This window comes from Vicugna pacos, chromosome 12, assembly GCF_048564905.1.
Source record: "Vicugna pacos chromosome 12, VicPac4, whole genome shotgun sequence".
Lineage (NCBI taxonomy): Eukaryota > Metazoa > Chordata > Mammalia > Artiodactyla > Camelidae > Vicugna > Vicugna pacos.
The window spans coordinates 2,012,948-2,034,433 of record NC_132998.1 but is presented as its reverse complement, the minus strand read 5'-3'; the positions used below and the strand labels follow the sequence as shown (position 1 = coordinate 2,034,433).

The following is a 21,486-nucleotide window of genomic DNA, read 5'->3' as shown; positions in this document are numbered from 1 at the left end:
AAACTCTCTGAGCATGATTCATCAGAGCCTACAGCGTTCTCATCAAAGGGAGGTCCCTTTGTGGGGAGGGGTCTCTGTATTTATACGGCCTATATGTTTACTTGTAGTTAAAATTGTTCTTGCCAGTTTTTGAGGTCTAAAGAATTTAAAGATGATCTATAATGCATGATCCTCAGAGAACGAATGTGGGAGAATTTATTGGGACAGTTAACCCCCAAAACCCAGCTTCTTGACCGAATCCGTGTCTGTTCTGCCTCAGCAGTGGGACCTAAGCTTTGCCAAAGCTTCAAACTTCTTATCTCTCTCCTCACACTGGCTACATTTTATTTATATCTTTAAACTGTGGAGGGAAAAAGGGGGCATTAGACCCAAGAGAATTTTCACACACTCAGGAACTACCTGGAAGCTAAGTGGATTTGCTTCTCCATGAAAAGTTGTGGTGGAGAGGCCATGCCCCAGGATGACTTAAAAGAAACCCGACTTTTCCTGTAATAGGTGGTAAAATGGCCAAATGACCTAGAGTAGTTGTGAGAGATAAGCACTGAGTCTTGGGTGGAAGGTGATGTTCCAACCACAGGCCAGTCTGACTCTGCTAGACCAAAAAACCTATGTTTTCGTGCGTGGTGTGCTATGGGAGTACACGTGTGGGCTTGAGCCAAGGGCTGAGCACGGAAGCCAGCGTAAATGCTCCCAAGAGGGACCTGACTTCGGTCACCTGCGTCTCGTGCAGAATATCACCTTTCGGCTGCAAGTCTAAGTGTTCACGATGTGACAAAGCAGATGAACTACCACCACCGCTCCCAGCCCCCAGCCCAGTTCTTCCGAACCTCCTCGCTCAGGGGGAACCGGAGAGAACACTTGTCACACACGAGGAGCTGACATCACTCCTGTGACTCCAAAACTTACCGCAGATCATTCAACGCTTATCAGAGGGGCACAGTGCGGAGAGGCAATACACGAGGCTTCTTCACAGAAATTGTTTGAGTTTAGAGATCCTATCAGTTCAGTCATTTCATTCTAGGGATGAGGAACCCAAGATCTAGGGAGGCGAGTGGTTTGCCCCAACGGAAACCCAGGTCTCAACGTTCACAGCAGGTTCTTCCTTCAACCTGCTGTGCGTCCTCCCGCCTGCCCGTGGAGAACCGTCACTTCCCCCCTAAACTCCTGGTGGTTTGGGGACATTTAGAGACCCTGCTGGTGCCTTCTGCTGCCCCCTAACAAGGCTGAGGGGTCCTCCCTGTCCCAGATCCCTGCCTTAAAGCAGCTGCCAACTTTTTCACCTGCACTGGGTTTCTCACTCCATGGCAGTGGCGACCACCTCTTTACTTCGCTCCTCTGAAAAATCCAGTTGTACAAAAAATGTCGAACTCCAGTGAATTCCCCTCCAGACAATTACCAGGGACAAAAATAGTGAAATGAGAACAAATGGGAGTGACCCAGAAGGAGAGAGAGTGTGCGCCCGGAGAGATGGCTCACTCTGGAGCCAGCGTGTAGGGAGGTGCAGTCTGGGGACAGCCAAGTCCCCCGGCTTGTGTCCTACATTACCGAGAGGGGGGAATGTGCACTGGAAATGTAGGTATGCCCTGAATTCGTGAGAAGAGATCGTGGCTGCCAATGCCAGACAGAGCCAGACTCCCGATCTGAAGCCAATCCGTCTGAACCATCAGGCCAGAGCTCCACTGAACACCAACGTTCTGTGCATATGCATGGCTCGGCCTCCAAAGAAGCTGGACGTTTTCAACTGTTAAAAATTGGCCAAGATCAAACCTACGTGATTTTGAGTGTCATGGGAGCCCCGGTAACACCACACTTTGGCTGATCAAATTGGAGCTTCCAGGACCTTCCTTCCTCTCCCTTGCTGTCTGTCTTTGGGCATATATTCCCCGAGTGCCTACCCTGTGCCGGACCCAGGGATCTGGCAGGGGACCCAAGAGAATAATCGTGGCTGCACGGCCCTCACGGCCCTGGGAGGAGCAGTGATCTGAGTAGGAAGGTGGGGGCCTCAGACAGGGGGGCCGGGAGGGGACAACAAGGCCTGAAGGACTGGCAGGAGGAGCCACGTGCAAAGCCGGGGGCTGGGGGTGAGCAGTGTGGGCAGAAGCAAGTGCATGTGCAGAGACCGGCGGGGACGCCTAGCACGTGTAGGGACTGGAGGAAGCTCGGTGAAGAAGGCCAGAGGGGCCTGGGGGGCTGGAGAGGCGGGCCTGGACCACTGGAGGACCCGGCAGGCCGCTGAAGGAGTCCAATGGAGATCAGCAAGCTCCGAAGGACTTAGAGCAGAGAGTTTATCTTTTACAAAGGTGGCACTTGTGTGTGGAGAGTGGACGGTACAGGAGCTTCCTGAGGGAAACAGGAGTCTGTCGCTGAAGCTTCAGCAAGGGAAGGGCCGGTCCTGCCCGAAGGTGGGGCAATGGAGCAAACAGAAGGGATGTTATCTCCGGTGTCATCCGGAGTGAGAAGCACAGGACTGGGTCAGACAGGACTGGGAACTGGGGACAGTGTGGGGAGGCCACATTCATTAGGTGCTTCCATGTGCCTGGGACTGGGGTGCTGCCCCCCAGTTGGCCGTCTCCTTCGTATTGCAGGTCCCCACCACCACGTGTCACCTCCAGTCTAAGTGCACCGACTTGCTAGGCCCCTTTAAAGACTATGATAAAGCCCACGATGGTATCAGCATTGTCACGGTCTTTTCAAACAACAATACTATTTATAAGCCATTTTTTTCAAGAGACTAAGCAGAGTTGAGCCTGCTCCTGGCAGACTTTGGAGGGGACACAAAGATGACATCTGATTCCTGCCACAGGTGAGCTCTGGCCTATTAGGGAAGAGGGAGAGACGTGCAATGATGCTGCAGGCTGAAAAGGAAAGAAGCGTCAGCACAGGGACCCTGGGGACGCGGCACACAGAAGGGCGCCAAGGGCAGGTCTCTGCTGGGAAGGCACCGGGGACACAGGGAAGACCTCAAGGAAGACAGGATGCCACGCGGAATCTTCCACAAGACATCCCAGGGAGCCGCTCAGCAGCTGTAAAGACGGGGCAGAGGATGGCTCAGTTCAGGGAGGTGAGTGTGTGCTGTGGTACTGCCAGGGCTTGGGGTGCGAGGCTAGGAAGTGACAGGGGCGGGGGGGGAGGGGGAGGGGGAAGTGCAGAGAGGCTGACAAAAGCTCAACAAATCTGGACTTGATTCTGAAGATGAGAAATTACTGGCGGGCTTTCAGCAGGGAACTGGCGTGCCCACTGGTGTCTTCGTGGTCTGCTGACTCACTGGGCATCGGGGAGGCAGCAATCTCTGTAAGGAGCCTCCTGTCCCGAGTCTACCAAAGAAGCTGCTGGCTACTGACAAGAACTGGTAGCAGCCAAGGGTGGGGAGAAGGAAAAAGAGAAAGAGTGGTTTCTAGTTTAAGAAATGGGCTGCTTGGTGGCACCATAAAATTGAGAACACAGGAAAAGGGTACCACTTGGTTAAAGATAATTCCTCTAGTTTCAGACACTTTTTAAGTTTGCAGGAAACCTTATTTATTCAGACTTTACCTTGTTCCAGAAAGGACTTAAATGGAGATTACAGGAGTATGTACGAGATACAAATCAAAAAATAAATAATGTGGAAAATAAAATGAAGGAAGATCAGAGGAAACATGGAATTAAGTTAATACCAAAAACATCTGCTGTAAGGCGCTTAAGTGTCCGGAAAGCAGTCACAAATACTTCCTGACAGGCAGCAATTAAACCATCACAATAGGTCTACTCACCTCAGGGTCCAGAAATACAGTCCCTCCCCTCCTGCTTCACCCCAGGCCTTTCCCTAAAGTGCACATCAGAGAGAAGTCCTCTGAGGTACTTAGGAAAGAGGGTCCCTGCAGTAAATACAGCAGCACGTTTCCCAGAGCTGCCTCCTGGGACCCTGTCCAAGCTCGCGGCAGCAGAAAGCAGTGCAGAGGACCATTTGGGCAGGCCCACGTGTCGGGGTCAGCCTGCACCCAGGAACAGACTTGGAATTTCCAGAGGGACGTGAGGACTGGAAATCCTCCCTCTGCACTGTTTCTCTCAACAGAACCTTTCAAAACACTGAGAGGCAGCAAGTTCGTGGTTACCTGACCCGACAGAGACCCGGACAGCCATGACCCTACGTGCCAAGCCCGAGGCTTGGGAAATCAGTTAGGTTTAGGGACGTGGAGGGAAGAGGAATGACAAAATCTGAGGAGAGTAAGAAGGCCGAACCTGCCGCCGCCTCCCTAGACGCCCAACACTGCAGAGAAGGGGGCACACTGAGACGACCAGAGGCAGGTGGCCATGGGCCAAGGTAGGGGAGAGAGGCTGGTTTGGGCGGACGTACTTCGGCAGCGTCGGGGGTAAGTGGGAGGCGAAGGGGCATGAGAGAACTCAGGAGTGGGATGCGGAGAAGCTGGCAGGAGGGGAAACCCTGCGGGTGGGCTACATTCAGGGGCAGGTGTGGAGAGGACCCATCAGCAATGAAAGAAGAGAGGAAGTGAGGTGGTGAAATCCCAGAAGCATCAGAGGGATTGTTTCCAGGAAGGAAAGGTCATATCTTCTGTAAGTGGGGGTTTCCGTCAAGGGACACTAGCTGCTGTAACAGATAAACCCTCCACGTCTCAGCGGCTTAGCACACCGTGTGTTAATGTGACCTATGAAATCCAGCCTACGGTGCAGGGTGCGGGGCGCAGGACGGGCAGGGGCGACCTGGGGAACCAGGCTGCCGGTGTCCAGCCTGCTTCGGCACACGCTTCTCAGGCCACCCTGGTCTGTCAACCTCCAGCCGGCAGAACGGGGAAGAGAGGGTGGTGTGTGTTTCTAGGATGGCGGAGATTACCTCCTACTTGGTGGCCTAAAACAACAGAAATCTACTCTCTTACAGCTCTGGGGGCCAAAAGTCTGAAATCAAGAGGTGGGCGGGGCCTTGCTTCCTCTGAAGACTCTGTGGAAGATGAGGGAGCTGTGAGCACATTTGCAGGCAGAGGGGAAGCAGCCAGCAGGAAGGGGCTGATGAGGACAGGGAGCGCGGAGAGGATGGGTAGAGTCTGTTTTGGGGGGACATGGGTCCGAGAACACTGGTGGAGGAAGTCAGTATATCCCTGAAGATAAATGCGGCAAGGTGTGGACTCCTGTGAGATGCCAAGTGATGAAAGAGAAGACAGCTGGCGTTTGTCCAGCTTTTTAAGCCCGTTGTCTGATTTCTTGGAGGCCTAACCCTGGACATACTTATCTGCAGAATGCATCGTGCATCTTCACCCACCCATACTACACACGTGTGTACAACTGTGCTGCCGCCAGGCCTCCCCAGGGTGGTAAGCCCGAGAGTTCTTACAGAAATGTTAGGTCAACCAGAAGCCTGCCTGCTGGAAATGTAGTTGAGTAGTAATCAATGCTTTGTCGTGGTGTAATTACGTATCTGCTGCAGAAAGCATAGTGGCCCTGCAAAAGAGCAGCATTTAGCTCTTCCTGGTGTGGCACCGTCACCCGCAAAGGCTCTACGGGTAACCCACACCATGTGGGTGTTCCTATGTGGAAGACACTGCAGCCTTCCAAGCAACAGGTCACACTGGCCGTGACACGTACAGGAAGCCAGGTGCAGCATCCCACGAGACGGCACTCAGTCTTCAAACAGAGCCGCGAGAGGGCGTCACTGCCCAGTCACCAACACAGCCAGTCTTGCGGCCTGAACAAAGTCAGCCTGCCTGGGAGGTTGCTCGTAAGCTAAATGATTAAACATCCCTTCTGGAACACAGCATGAAGACTGGTTTGTTGGGTCCATTTTATTTGACATTTATTCGATGCCTTCTATAGGCAAAAGCACCACGTGAAAAGTACAGTGTTGAAAGCACAGTACTGTACGACGGCTTTTAACAACCCCACGGAAAACCTGAGGGACTGTTTACGGGCGATGATGATGATGGGAACGGTAACTATCATTATTATTATACTGATAAAAACAAACACTCATCTAGGTGCTAGGAACTATACTTAGCATTTTACACTTAATATCCTTCTACCAATCTTCTTTTATTATCCTCATTTCACTGTTAAGGGAACAAAGGCACAGAGAGGCTGAGAACTTCTTTCAAGGTCATAGAGCACTATGGTAGAGCCAGGCCCAGAACCCAGCTAGGCTGTCTCCAGAATCTGTGCCATTAATTGCCATATAGCGTGTTCTACCACAAATGTTCTTATCTGTTTCATATACTGGGCCTTTGTTATAAGACTTTATCTACATGAAGGGTTTGAAAAAAAGCCTAATACAGTCTAGCCATTTTTCAGATGACCTATCAACACTGAGAACCAGAGCAGCCCGTTTGGAAGAGGGAACGTATGCCCTTGAAATACTGGTGGCAATTATGGCTATGACCTGCCAGCTCCAGTTCACAAAGAACAAGACAGAGGGGAGGGAAAAAAACAATACACAAACTGTGACACAGAAGAGATCCAAAATGAGGGAGTGGGAGGGGCAGTGAGCAGGCAGAGAGCTGAATCAGTGTGAAAATTAATTGCATGAATCCAGTTTTTGCAGCAGGCCCAGTGGCCCACGGTAGGGAATGAGTTCCTCCTCTGCAACCTCAAAAGCCTCTTTATTGCCTGGAAGAGAAAAGCAAGGGGCCAAGCGCTGGGCACCATGCACAGCCAGGGGCAGAGGGTCTGGCAGGCTCGGGGTCTAGCGGGGCGGCTGAGGGCACGTGAGGGCTTCTGTGATGCTGAGCTCCCTGGGAAGCATGACCTTGACTTTATAGCTAAGTCTAGCAAGCAGAAAAAGTGTGTGTTTGTGAAATGCCTGAGAGCTTGGAGGCTTTTTCAAGGGCTTTGCTGAAAAAGGACTTTTTCTGTGTTACTTAGAGACAACCACTGCTTGCCCAAAACACTAGGGTAAAAAAAAAAAATCCCCAAACTTGAGAGCTGGAAAGAGTATTAGAGGCTGCCTAGTGTGCCCCCAAAGTACCTAAAGTATAACTGTAAACTATACAGACCCCCAGCCCACACTGCACAGTGTCTCAGAGAGGACGCTGACTTGAACTGCTGTCCAGATCTAATCTGGTAAGAACAGAATTCTGGAGTCCAGAGCTGATACCTGGTGGCAGCGCTGGCTAAGTTGTACTCCACACTGGGATCCTAAAACAGCTCAGGGATGCTATCCAAAAAGTCCATAACACACACTTGTACAGCAGCCCAAAAGTTAACACAGCCCTTTCACATTCAAGTCATCTATACTGCAATGTGAAATGTATCTTACCTTGCATCTTTTTAAAAAATATAAATGAAGCTATATTAAAGTGGCAAACTCTATTTGTAGAATCAGTAGTAATAGCAATAATAATATATTGAAAATCAATATTAATAACTAACATTCATTAAATGCTTTCCATTTGGCAGACAGGCACTTGTCTAAACACTTCCAACATTTTGTTACTTTATTGATTACCAGTCTCCCCCACCTCCACCCACAACTAAATTGCAAGCTCCAAGAGGCTCCATCAGTAACTAAGTCCCTAGTTCCTGGAATAGTGCCTGGAAAACAGTGGACATGCAAATATTTTTTTATTGAATTCATTCATTTAATCTTCACAGGACTCTCTGAGAGATTGTTATGACCCCTATTTTACAGATGAGGTAACTCACACACAGGATGGTTAAGGAATTTGCTCAAGGTCACACAGTAAGTGACAGAGCTTGAATTCAAACCCAGGCTGCCTGGCTCTGAACACTGCCATCTTCACCAACATCTAGCGTTTCCGGCTTTTCTATTTTAATACCAGGCACAGGAGATGAATACCTTACAGCCACTTGCTCAAGCAATCTTAATGGTTCCACAACGGAGGCTGTTATTATTTTAATCATATAGACGAGCAAACTTCATCTGAGAGGGATCCTGTACTTTGCCCAAAGTCAGGGGGTAAGCTGCGCAGCTGTAACAATCCCAACTGAGGCCCGCGGGAGTTCCCAGAGCACACGCTGAACGCCATGCCACTCTGTGTCCTGAACCTTCCTCCGCCCAGAGTCCCACACGTGCCCTTTAGGTATGGGTCTGCCTTAGCCACGCCCTGAAAATCTTATTTTAGATTTATACCTAACTTTAAATTTCACATTATCTTTTTTTTCCATAACCCACATAAACTCACACAATTCACACAACTGCTGAGTCCAACAGCAGCGCCACCTGTCGGAGGCGCAGAGCTGGCCTGAATCAGAGCCTGAATCCAAACCATACGGAGTTGTGACCAAGAGAAAACCTCCCGCTCCCTCAGGAGGAAGGGGAAGCGAGGCAGTGAACTCCCTAAGGCAGGATTCAAGAAAACTGCTTCCTTTGGTGGCGGGTGGGGACCAGAGGGAGCAGTCAAAGGGAACCTGGACGCGTGCGGAGCGTAGAGGGTGGAGACCTGAAACTCCACGGGCTGAGAGGTGGGTGGGCAGCGACAGCGGCGGCGGTGGGAGGCGCAGCGCTACCAGCAGTCGTGGGGGGAGGGGGTGGTAGGACTAGTCTTAGCAGTGGCAGTGTTAACGGTGGCGGCGCTCCTGGTGGTCACATTGTACTAGTAGTAACACTGGTGGTAATGGTCACAGCAGGACTCCTAGCGGTGGTAACTAACTGTGGCGAGAACGGTAGTAATGTTAGTTACAACGGTAATGGTGGTGGTAGGGGTCAAGCAGGAGTGGGTGGCGCCCCGGGAGGGCAGTGATTACAACCAAAGGGCAGAGGAGAGCCTGCCGCTCCTGTGGAGGGCACGAGGCAATACTAAGGGAAGGGCTGTGCCCACCACCCAGACCTGCATGCTCCCGCCAACCTGTGAGCTGCTAGTTTAGAGTCAGACAAGCTAAGCTTTGGAAAATGCTCAGTCAATATCTGGGTGGCAGACACAGTGCTGGAACCAGCAAATCAGGGCCCCCGGGGCCTGAAGGAAGTGGAGGTCAGCACAGGGCAGTCTGGAAGCCACCAGGAGCCCAGGACCCTGGGAAAGCCCTGCAGGGTGGTTCTGGGGGCCCCGTCAGGGCTGGCAGAGGTGGCAACGCGAAAGCTGCTTTGAGGCGTCTCATCTGTCTTCTGGCATCTAGGCCAGGAAGACAGGGGAAGAACATAGATCAGGGCCTCAGGAGTGCAGGGAGTGGACGGGCCAGGTCATCTGGCTGGATGTTCATTTCATGGCCACTCAATTTCAGAGCTGGAAGACATCTTTGTGATCAGCTAACAAGGTCTTTTTAACTCTGCTTGTTTCAAAGCAGGTAAGTGAGGCTGAGAGAGGGACGTGAATTTTCGGCTGTTTCAGTGGGGGACAGGGCTGGATTTCTCGCCGTGTCTTTGGGCTCCCAGTCCAGCCTCTTTCTCCTACCATCTCACTGAGGAAACCCAGGGTGGCATCAGACACCTGCACTCTGGAGACCTTCATCCTGCACTTCAGGGCTCCACACTTACGCTCTTGCATCTCAAGAATGCTTGAAAATTCCAACCAATGAGAAAACGAAGCATTCCTCACGACTCCCCAGATCACAGTGGCTCAGCAAACTGCTACAGTACGGTGAGAATATTATTTGATTTTGGAAAGGGCTGAAGTTGCTGAGCAGGGACAGCAAAATCTTGGAAGGGAGGAGGCAGGACCCCATAGAACCTGGGTTCTAACTCTATCCCTGCCACCAGCTCCCCATGGGAACTTGAGAAAGGCAGTTTCTCTGGGCCTCATTTTCCTTATCAGAGACAAAGATTTAGACTAGACCAGTGGTTTCCACCGTGGTTACACCAGAATCAACGGGAGTCCTTTTGAAATGACTCCGGCCCCACCGTCAATGATCCTGATTTAGTAAGCCTGAGAATAGAGGCCTGAAAATATTTAATTAAAAAACAAAATCCCCCAAGTGGCTACACAGATGTCCGCATTGAATCAACAGAGACATACAGATGTACAGATATGCAAGGAAAATGTTATGACAGTAACTGCAGAGTTTAAGTAGCAAGTATATAAGAGTGCACCGTGAGTCTCTCAACTCTTCTGTATGTTTTGAAATTTTCATAATAAACTGGTGAAAGAAAAGCAAATAAAAAGGGGGGGGGGAATCCCCCAGGTGAGCCATGTGTGCAAGCAAGTTTTGCATCTTTGGTCCAAGTCATCAACCTTCAGGCCTAGTTCTGGTGGCTTTCGGGCCCCACAGAGCAGCCCCTGGCACCACCCTGGGAAGGGGAGCTGGTGTGAGCACTCAGCCTGGTTCCAGATGTCCGTCGGAACAGCCCCCACATTCACCTGTTTCCATGTATTGGGAACCTGTGTAAGAGTCTACCAGAAAACAGGCAAGCAATGGTTCCACTGCTTTTTCTTTTTAAAAGCCGTGTAGACCGCTCTGGAAGATGGTCTTTAAGGGGCTTGTGTAGCTCCAGCTGTTTATGAATTTACAGAATCGCTTAGGGCTTCATGTGCATGATGGAACGGAGGCTTTAAAGCTAGAGCCAGGGAGATGGCTCAGATATTTGAAGAGTTCAATGAGAGGGGCCCCTGTGCAAAGGCCCCGTGGCCATGGCCATCGTGACAGCAGCACCAGCTGCTACTGGGAGGGCCCCGACCCCCCTGGCCCCTCTCCTACCCGTCCCCTTGCTCCATCCATTTCTCTCCAGTCCTCAACTCTAAACGGCACGTTCCTGGCCAAGGCCTTTGATGTTTTGTCTGCCACACGCGTTCCCCTAGGTGTCTTTCTGGCTGGTGCCTTACACCTCCTTCAAACCTCTACTCAAAGGCCGCATCCCCAGCGATGCCTTATTTGGTTCCATCTGAAACTGCAAGCCCGCCTGGGACCACTGAGCCCCTCCCTTGCCCTGTTTTTCTCCGTAGCCATCATCATCATCTGTGGTCTTCAGCATTTCCCTCACTCGCCTTGCTTTTTACCTGTGTGGCCGACTGGTCTGTAAGCTCCGTGAGGGCAGGGGGTTTGGCTTATGCCCAGGACAGTGAGGCTGGGGCGCAATACAGATTTGGTGAATTAAAGAATTACCACCTGCCATACTCTGTCCATGTGCCCCACACTCAGTATCTCTGACCTGCATGGGGTCCGGAAGAGTGGGAACCGGCCCCTTCCATGATGGGAGAGCAGAGATGTTATCTGTTGGGGTGAAGTCTCGCTCCTGCCAATCCCCCGCATCACAGGCTCATCCCCCTTCACCATGCAATATCGCCAGCACACCGACTCATTTCCAGGAGCTGACACCTCCCTTCCTTCCTTCTTGGCACGAACGGCTAAACCACCTCTTGCCCTGGGGAGTTTGTTCACCTGCTCACACAAGCCAGGGCAAGGCTGAAGATTAACTGCCCACCTTGTCCAGTTCACTCCCCGGAGCCAACTAACCATCTGACAACCATATACTACACCCCAAGAGGGACTGCAAGGGAAACCTCCCATAAAACACGAAAAACCTTCAGATACCATTTCCTCCAGACGACAGTTCGAGGCTCACAGTTCACAAAAAACAAGTCTGGTCCCACCCAAAACATTCAAACCACAAAATGCCCCTGACTGCCAACCAAGCTGTCAAGTGCTATTCACAACCGCAACGGGGACCCCGTGGAACAATCCAGCAAGGGGGTCAGCCTGCAGCGCTCTGTGGTAATGGATTTTGACCTGTGACGCAATCTTGTGGACACCGTGGACCGTCATGTCACTGTCATCCTCGAAGTCAAACAGCACAACCCCATGGATGCTGGAGCGCCCCCCGTTCAACCAAGGCAGCCTCCACTCCTTAAAGCGGGGGGCAGCTCCGGGAACACCTGCTCTTGCCCTTCACACCGCACTGTAAACGGAGGCTTGACCGCCTGCCCTCCGCCTGCAACCACAAGCACCCCGAGGACCCTGCCTGCCCCATTCACCTCGTTTCCCCAGCTCGTGCCTGGCGCATGCAGGCACCCAAATATTTGTTGCTCCTCCCGTGGCACTTCCCTTCACTTTGACCGTATCTTCACTTCGGGGCTCTGACTGTATACTACATGCACAAGGAATTGTACAAGTTAAGCATAAATAAACCGAAGATGGATTGAGACATATTTATTACTGATCCATCCACAGTCATTATTTCGACTCTATTAAGGATGACATCAAGGAAAGGAAATGTGCTCAAATAAGACCCACACCAAAAAGCTGCAGTCTGAGAGCAGAATAGAGGCTCAGCTATTCAACTGAACTGGTATGTCACTTAAAAACCTCGACAGCATAACTGTGACAATGTAAAAATAATCTCAAAAAAACAGAAGGTACTAACACCTCTGTACCATCATATCCTACCTGGGTGATATCATCTTCCTTTTTTAGCACAAAATGAAGATTGCATTCTGTGATGAACTTTCTAAAGACAAATATTTTATGCTGTTCACTTGCAGGCTTCTCCATTATTCAAATATGTTCTTCTCCAAGATGAAAGGGGATCACAGAGAGACAGCTATTTCTTCACTGTCTGATAATTTAAGCTGAACTTACGGCATCTCTTCTAAATCTGACAGTGATAAAATTAAAGTAACAGAAGAGGTCACTGGTGTTTGGGCTCTGAAGATAACGGCACCGAAGTTGTATGTCATAAGCTCCATGGGGAAAAAAATGTAACAACAATGAATACAGACACCATCACTTATGGAACCTAGCATGAGTTCCCTTCTCAATGCCCAATGGTGGCTAGAACTGCCAGATGTTGCTCAAAATAAATTCCCTTGCGCCTGAAGACATAACTTATACGCTGCTACATTTCCCAGCAGACCTGCTCCTCAGGTCGGCCATGGACCTGAATTCTGGCCAATGGAAAGCATGCAGATGTGATGCGCGCCCCTTCTAACCTTCCTTGAGTGGTCCCTCCATGCTCCTGCGGGGGAGATGCCCCCAGGAACCTTGGAACCAAGACTTCAAGATGACAGAGCCTCCTTCATCCCAGGTCTCCGACACCAAGAGGAGACAAAGCCACTGCTTCTCTAGGCTAGTGAATTTCGGGGTCTATTGTTTCCACACTCAGGCTATCTGACAGAACATCGTATAACAGCAAACATTTGCCCCCTTCCTTCCACAAAGTGTGAGAGTAAACTGTTACAAAAAAGAAGGAAAAATGAAAACAGTCACAGTATTTTTTAGATCCTCCTAAAGTCATAGAAACCTAGTGCTTAATGCAGACCATGAAAAATCAAATTACTTAGTCCAATATTCTTGCTAGGTTACACAGCGATGCACAAATACCTTCCTTAAGAGAGAACGCTTATAGCACAGGGAAATATACACAAAATGTTATGATAACTCACAGAGAAAAAAATGTGACAATGAGTGTGTATATGTCCATGAATGACTGAAAAATTGTGCTGAACACTGGAATTTGACGCAACATTGTAAAATGTTTGTAAATCAATAAAAAATGTTTAAAAAAAAAAAAGAGAGAGAGAGAACGCACCGTCTTCTGGGGCAGCCACTGCATCTCTGGTCAGCTATCACTGAGCTCATGCCGATTACCATGACAAAGCCAGCAGCTCACTATGAATGAGCAGCTCCTGTGGCCTGTCCTGTGCTGAGAGCTTCCCACTCATCTACACATCTAACCCCCACCTCCAGTTACAGATTGCAAAATGGAGGCATGGAGAACATGAGACCAGCCCAAGGTCAAATATAACTAAAAGTGGCAGAGCCAGGTCCACCTCAGGCGGTCTGAGTCCCCGCTGTTAACCACCACCCTGTCCTCCAGTGGCTGTCACCTCAGTCCCAGACTCACGGAGAGCAAGCCTTACTGCTCTCCCCAACATCTGACAAACACCTAAAGACCTTTTATAGCCACACAAGTTGCCCTTTCACACGGCTGAAAAAACTCCGGTTCATTAAATTTTCCTCATCCCTTCAAACGTGGTCCCAAACTCCTCCACCACTTGGATTCCTCTGTGGAAGGGTCCTGTTCTTTCATGCCCTGGTTGGATTGTGTCACTTAGAAAGGGATTTCATGTGCAAAATGACATTAATAGTAACACTTCCCCCAAAAGGGTTGGTGTGAGGATGAGTTAGGTTATTCACGTAAAGCCCTAGGAACTAGAACCAGTGCTCAGCGCCAAGTAAGGCAACCCCAATCCCTAGCTGTCATCCACCTTATTCTTCAAAGGCTACAGCCTATGGTTACATTAGGTCCTGGTGTTTACATCACACTACTGACCAGGTTGAATTCACTGTCTGCTTAAATACATTTTTAAATGTTTTTTAACCATGGATAAGCTGAAACCACTGATAAGCTTTGTTCCCCGACTGTGCTAGTTTCCCACCTGACCCTGTTCAAGAGGTATTAATTACACTCTACCTTGACTACGGTTAAACTTCACCTAGTTAGGTCTGGCCCACCTTCCCAGGCATGAGAGGTCTTTTTGAATCTTATTTCATCTTGGTTTCACATCATCAGCAAATTAGATGATTATTTCTTGGAAATCTTGGTGGAGGTTAGAGTGGCCCAAAGATAAAGCCTTAGGTTGGCCACCAGAAAGTTCCTTCCTGTCACTGCCTTCTTGGCAGCCAGGGATAGATAAGGCCACTGTCCTAACCACAGTCATCTCATGCCAACGTTTGTAGCTGCAAATGCTCCACCTCTACAAACTCCACGAGACTTCCCAGCCCCTAGGAGCACAGTGAAGTTGTTAAGCGCATCCCTGGTTGGGATGGGGAACCACAGCCAAAGGCCCAATGAAAAGAGACCAGAAGTCCACACTTCTGGGGGGCATGTCTGATCTATTTCAGGTAAGGGAATCCTAGCCCAGTGTAGGGTGGGATGGGGTGGGTTTCAGAGCCACCCCGTAGTCAGCAGGAGTCTGAGATGAGGAGCTATATCATGCAAGAAATCCTTACCCCAACTTCCACTTCTCGAAGAAAAGGACCTGTATCCCAGAATATCATTCTGGCAAGAAGGAATCCACTGACAGAGGAGCAGGCGGGGCCCCCCACCTCAGGCAGCCACACTGCAGAGCATCAGGGGTGAAACGCTGCCACAGGAGTGCCCCCGGCATGCGGTACAGGGCTGCAGCCGAGGCAGCTAGATGCTGACAGGGTTCCAAGTTTGATGCTTTAGCCTCAGGCTGGGAAGAGCTGTAATTTTTATACCCTGAGGACACACAGGCTCCTTCCCTGCTCCCTCAGATGCCCAGTGGTAGACTTTAAAGCAGTAGTTCTTCCACAAGGCAGAATCACCCGTAGGGCTTATGCTAACACAGAGCGCTGGGCCCCACCCCCGGGGTTCTGTTTAGTAGGTCAGGGGTGGAGCCGTACAATTTCCTTTTCTCGTTGACAGTTGCCACTGCTGCTGGTTTAGGGACGACACTTTGAGAACCACTGACTTAGGGCAAAGGGTGACCGGGGGAAGGTGGCAAAAAATCCAAAGGGAAGAGACAAGGAGGAAGTCCAGCGAGAGAAGGGCCTCCGGTGCCCTCTGCGTAGACAGTGAGCAGTTTGACAGGAAGAGCAAAGACTGATTTGAGCCATCACGTGGTCTCCATGCCTTTGCAGATACATATTTATGATCATCTGATAGTTGCATTTTCTTTCTGCTAATCCCTTCTATAGGTTACAGGGATAGCTAAGGGGTTATATGGGGGGGGGTGATGCAGAAAAAAAGGTCCAAACAATTCATCTTTCATAGTAGACAATGGTGGTTAACTGTGTTTTCCTATTTTTTAGACATTTGTCAAAGAAAATGAGAGCTGTGGTGAACTTAATGAAGTTGATGGAAGGAGATCAAATCTATTTCTGAACTCAGAGGAAGCCTACTATCAAAGCAAGAGCTCCCTGGCAGGTGTGGGCAGATGAACCACTTTCTAGCAACAAGCAGTTTCAGGAAGGTTCTGTACTGGCCACTGGCGTCCATGAACATTAAAAGGAAAGACAGTTCAGAAATGAATAGTTCTTTGCATTCCCTTGGGTTGGAGGCAGTAACATAGTTTCAGCACCTTATTCCTAGCAAAGGGGAGAAGCCTGAGAGAGAAGATACGGCAGATGTGTCACTGGTTTTAAATCAAGAGATCTAAGTTGTTTTTATACCTAATTCCTGTCCTCAAGAAAATTTCGACTTGCCTGAGGAATTCACTTCTGAATGCACATGGAAAACTTCAACTTAAATGAGGCTAATTCTGCAAAATTAAAAATGAAGGAAAGAGATAAGAAAGGAAATCATCTTGGCTGGACATACTGGCTTTGTTTTAAGGATGATTCCTGGGCCACCTGTTAACACAGCTGTTTCGTGGACACATTCAACCTTCTCGATCTTTTCCAAGGAGGACCTTCAAGATCACAAAGATGACCTCATACTCCTCAGAGCCTATGACTCATCTTGAAAAAGTCTGCAAGATCCTTGCTGACAGAGAAACTGTACCCACAACAAAATGGGGGGGGGCTGAATTTGTGGCAGTTATCACCCAGAAAACACTGTTACTTTATCATCAACATGAAAACACAAAATTTCAAATGTCCTCAGAGAACCTTGGGACCTTGGGAAGGGGGTGGCGGCCCTGCGTTTGAGGAAGCAGCACTGCCTAGATCATAAATGAGTGAACTGGGCCCCCCAAAGCTACTATGCTTCATGACAGCAATGCATTCAAAATGGCTTCTAAGTGCACCCATCCATTCAGCTGCACCCCAAAACCCGTTTTAGGTGAAATTAAAGATGCCATTGATTGTAAGATGTGTCAGCATTTTACATCCAAATAGGAAAGAAAATGTCAATTAGAAACTAGTGATTTTAGAGATGTTAAAATGTGAAAAACAAAAACACCCTGCGAGTCTTAGCCTGGGTGGGACATCCCAGGGGATGGCACTGTGACTGAGAACGTGGGGCTCGGATTTCCAGTCTTGGGTGGGATGGCAGCCCAGCCCTGCAGTGGCTGTGGGGCCCTGCCCTTCGCTGTGCTGCTACAATGCCTACTTCTCACTGAACTGCTGACAGAACTAAGTATGATTCCCTGTTACAGTATTTAACATGTGCCCCGCACTTATCAGCTGTCTTATTCCTGCTGTCACTTAAATCTGGCAAGCATGGAATCATGAACTTAACAAATCCTAAACAGTTCTCTTTACTCTGAATGGGTTTATTTAGTCTCAGTTGCCAAATCTTTAGACATTGTTTGAAATAAGTGGTAACGGCTTGGCGTCCTCAGTGCCTAGCACTCTAGAAATAAAGGGAAATAATCTTCCAAAATGGAGTTGAAGCGTCTTCTTAAACCGAAGGATCAGAGCCCTGCTGAGCAGAGCGGATGACTCAAATACAATGGGTGATAGTTTGCATATTGCTTTGCATGGCATTTGCATGCCACCAGTTCATTTCTGCTTGAAGTGGAAATCCGCCCACCATCTGCTTCTTTCCTAGTGCCTCACGATGCCCTAGGTGTTGAGATGGCTGCTTTGGAAAAAACTGAGCAACTGGCGTGCATCAAGTCATTAGTGCCCGTGCCCCCGTGGCTGGCTACCTCGGCTGTGGAGGGAAGGGCACGTCTGCCCCGGGCTGCACCACCTGGCATCACTGTGGACCATCCTACAACAAGGGTGGTCGCTGACTCAGAAACCGGTAAGCCACATCCAGCACCAGGCAGCTTCTCCTGAACACAACCCCCCAGCACACATGCGCCTGACGGTAAATCAGATGATTCACAGCTCACTAAGCAGCTCAGGAAACAGTTCCTGACCACCAGGAGTTTCCAAACCAAACCAGTGCAAAGCGTCTCTTTTCCTGAGCGTGAATAATTATGGGGCAGTGCGCTTATGACAAAGGTTCGCTTCACTCTCAAAATTCTCAAGATTTAAAGCAAACATACAGCCAGCCAGTATCTTGTAATAAAGAAGAAAAATTAGCACTTAATCAGGGCCCTGTTGCCAGAATCCTCTGTCGGCAAGGATCATTTGTTTAAATTGAGCCCTCAGATTAATGACTACTTGTCCAGAAGTGATAATGGACCTACATTTATACAGGTCCGATCGAAGTCCATGAAGTTGTTTCTTGGGAGTAACTGAGTATATTTGTAAACTCCGACACCTCTATTATGTTATTAGCACATAAACTAGGCAATGACCATACAGAAGATGGTATCAAATATCTACTGCTCACACAAGAGCTGAAAATACCCTAGTGTGTAAGTGTCCCGTAAGTCACCTTTGGACGGTGCATACAAACACCAACTCATACTGTTTTCAGGCTTCTGTATGACAGAGGACCCTATGTGAACAGCAAACCCAACCTTTCAGCCACAAAACCCAAATTCCTATCTGGATACTGGGGCCAGAATACTATAAATGTAATTTAGCTGATCAGGTTTTTAGAGGTGCTATTTTCTCGTAGGTAATGGGGGAGGGGGTGTTTCACAGTTTTAATAAACATAAAGTACCAGTTAAGCTTTTGGGTTTACTGGGAATAACATGTAAAACATCACACTTTTATGGACTCAGAAACATCGGGACTTCAGTTACTTGAAAATTTTAGAAACTGACTCTAAGAAAGATAAAATTACCAAAAGATTAACCTTTAAAGGACTGCTTAACTTTTCAAAAGTGTCACTCCTCCTAGTGACAATCTTTAGAATGCCAGAAACTTAAGAAATTAATATTTAGTCCAATATCACCATTGTTATAGCTGCGGAAATTGAGATCTAGGCTAGAAATTGGCATCTTAAAAAGGAAGTGGGGCAAAAGTCCAGAAGATGAACAGCTGGGACTGGCTAGTCCTGGACAGGGGACAGGAGACAGGAGCTTCTGGAAAACGAGCCTGAAGCCCTGACTGCCTGGGTAGGGGGCTCTGTTAAGGAGCTCGGGGCTTTGAAGGAAACTTCAAAAATGAGGACAGGGCAGCGGGGAGGAGCTGCTTCTCTGAAAAGCATAATCCAACAAAAAGAGATTCTGGGCCTGGAAGCTGGGTTACCTTCTGAGTCCGGGGTCACCGGGTGAAAGGCACCTCCCTGGGACGAGGGGTGGGCCTGGCCCCAGGGAACAAAGCGTTCAGTCTTAGTCACTGGAAGAGTCAGAGAAGCAAACTCATCTCGAAAAACTCGGAACTAGACATCAAAACCAAAGGTGAGTATGAGTGCAAAAGCTGAGTCATCAATTCAGCCCTGCTCAGAACAGAAACGGATCATCTCCGGGGATGCTCATCTGTCTCCAGCAAGCTCAAGACCTAGAACGCAACAAGGGCCCAGAGGCCGGCTCCTCAGTGTGTGCCTTACAAGGCCCCTGGAGGCAAGAATTCCTATATATTTTTTTTTAATTGAAATATAGCTGATTTACAATGCTGTGTTAGTTTCTGGTGTATAGCAAAGTGATTCAGTTACACATACATACTCTTTTTCATAATTTTTCTCATTATAGGTTATTACAAGATATTGAACATAGTTCCCTATGATATACAGTAGGGCTTTGTTGATTATTTTATACACAGTAGTTTGTACCCGCCAATCCCAAACTCCTAATTTATCCCCCCCACCTTTCTCCTTTGGTACCCGTAAGTTTGCTTGCTAAGTCTGTGAGTCTGTTTCTATTCTGTAAATAGGCTCATTTGTATCATTTGGGGATTCCTTTTTTTTAAGGTGCTCCAACCCTAGTGCAGGAATGGAAGAGGAGCAGATGTGATGGTGACTCTCTGCTTGCCCCCACCCTCGAGATGTGGTCTTGGCCTGTGTCTGCACCCTGGCTCACCGACATCTATGACCCTGCACTCCCTGGGTTTCCTGTCGCCTGGCTTCCAATAGGAAGCCCTGGCAAGAGAAAGGAGCACAGAAGAGGCAGAAGTCAGGGTACATCCTCCCCTTCTCTCCCTGCGCAGGGGCCCTCCTCAGTGGCCCACTCTCCTGGGCTCTGCGGTAGCATGTTCTCCCTGGACCCTGCAGCCGAGGATGGTAAAGCCTTCCTGGGTCTCAGTACTCCTAGCTGGTTCCCCTTCCCTCTTTCATTCAGTTGATCCATATGAGGGGGAGTCTGTCTCCTGCCAGGACCACTAGAAATGAAGCCCTGAGATACTAAACACGGCATCTTATACTTCCATTTACCTGGAAATATTTTATATTGAAACTGAAGTATCTTGTATAGCAGAATGGAAATCCACATAAACAATAAAAATAAACGGGCCTTCAAAAAAACATCAATCTTCAAACCCCATAAACACTGCTGCCTTGGCAGGTCACTCTCCTTTGGTCTTGGGAACCTTTAGTGAGACGACTGGGAGAGGATGCTTAACCAGGGTATCTGGAAGCTTCCTCACGCTCTGTTGCTCTGTAACTGGAATTCCTCGACTGCCCGAGGGAGGTGGCCTTCCAGGCAAGGCAGTTACAACCTGACAGAGACAGAAAAGGGGGTGGGGCCCCACCTTGAGGAGGGTCAGGCCAAGCAGCGGTGCTGAGAAGAGGCATGTGACCCAGAAGAAGGAGATGGAGGAATGGCAGCAACCCAAGACCACGTAGAGAAATCACTCGTCCTCTGAGGACATCACGATTAGAGGCCAGTACTTTGCTGTCAGAATAGAGTTGGCCTTTAGCAAAAAGCCCTGCTATAAAGCCAAAATATTTCGTTACTAAAGGGGCAGAGAAGTCGGTAACACCTATCAGAACACTTTTCACAAAGTCTGTAATTTAAAAATTCCCACCTAAAGTGAGGACTTATAGGTTATTTAAAAGACAATTAAAAAACACGTATTTATCTTATTCCTGTTAATGCTGAACAGAGTAAGGATTAACCGTAATCTCGTGGCCAAAGTTCCTTTCAGCTGAACCGGGAAGCGAGGAGAACGCAGGCGCACGCGCATAAAAGGGGCACTGCCCAGGCTTCCTGGAGGGGACGCGAAACCAGCCCCAGCCGGGGAGCCCTCCCTGGTTCCCCCCAGATACCCACTTCATTCAGATCCCTTTCCTCCCTCCTTGTCTCTTGCATATACTTAGCCCCTGCTGAGCTTTCACTGAAAAAAACACCAGGTTCTGAAGTCAAAGGACGTCTGGGTACCACTGGTGCAGGTAAATCCCAGGTGTACCCGTGAACGCCACTGCGGGCAGCTAAGCAGAAGGCGATCTGTACCTTTTGATTGAGGAGGCTTCTTAAAGGCATTTTTAATCAGATGTAGAAGGCTTATCTTCCTCAATATCTAATCCCAAGCAGAACTATCTTATTTCTAATCATTTAACTTCTCTAAAAAGATACAAAGTACAGGAAGGCATCAAATGTTAGGAAGAACCGGCCACGGATCTGCTTACCTGCTATCTCCAGCGTTTGCCACGTACAGCTTCCCCAGAAGGCAAACCACAATGAGCGCTGTGCAGCCACCAGATATATTATATGAACTCCTCTCTCGTTCTATCTGTAGGTCCTGGAGAAGAAAACAAAGACAGTGCTGGATTGTACAGGGACTCGCATCAAAGACTTCCTCAGCACAGCTCTGAGAGTCTGTGCTTCAAAGAACAGACAGGAACATCCTTGGTACTGGCCCTTACCCTGCCTGATGCTCATTTCTGGGGAAGACACTGGCACAAAAGTGTCACCGACTAGACCATCTGTGGA

General features: G+C 49.0%; 1 protein-coding gene across 2 annotated transcripts in view; it reads right to left on the bottom strand.

Moving 5' to 3' along the window:
* The window catches only part of PPM1H (protein phosphatase, Mg2+/Mn2+ dependent 1H), a 252,529-nt gene that overhangs the window by 115,053 nt on the left and 115,990 nt on the right, over nucleotides 1-21,486 (bottom strand). For both annotated transcript variants that reach the window (XM_072973841.1, XM_072973840.1), the window contains exon 4: nucleotides 21,183-21,295. In XM_072973841.1, the coding sequence (XP_072829942.1) occupies nucleotides 21,183-21,295 (113 nt within the window). The remainder of the gene's footprint in view (nucleotides 1-21,182; nucleotides 21,296-21,486) is intronic.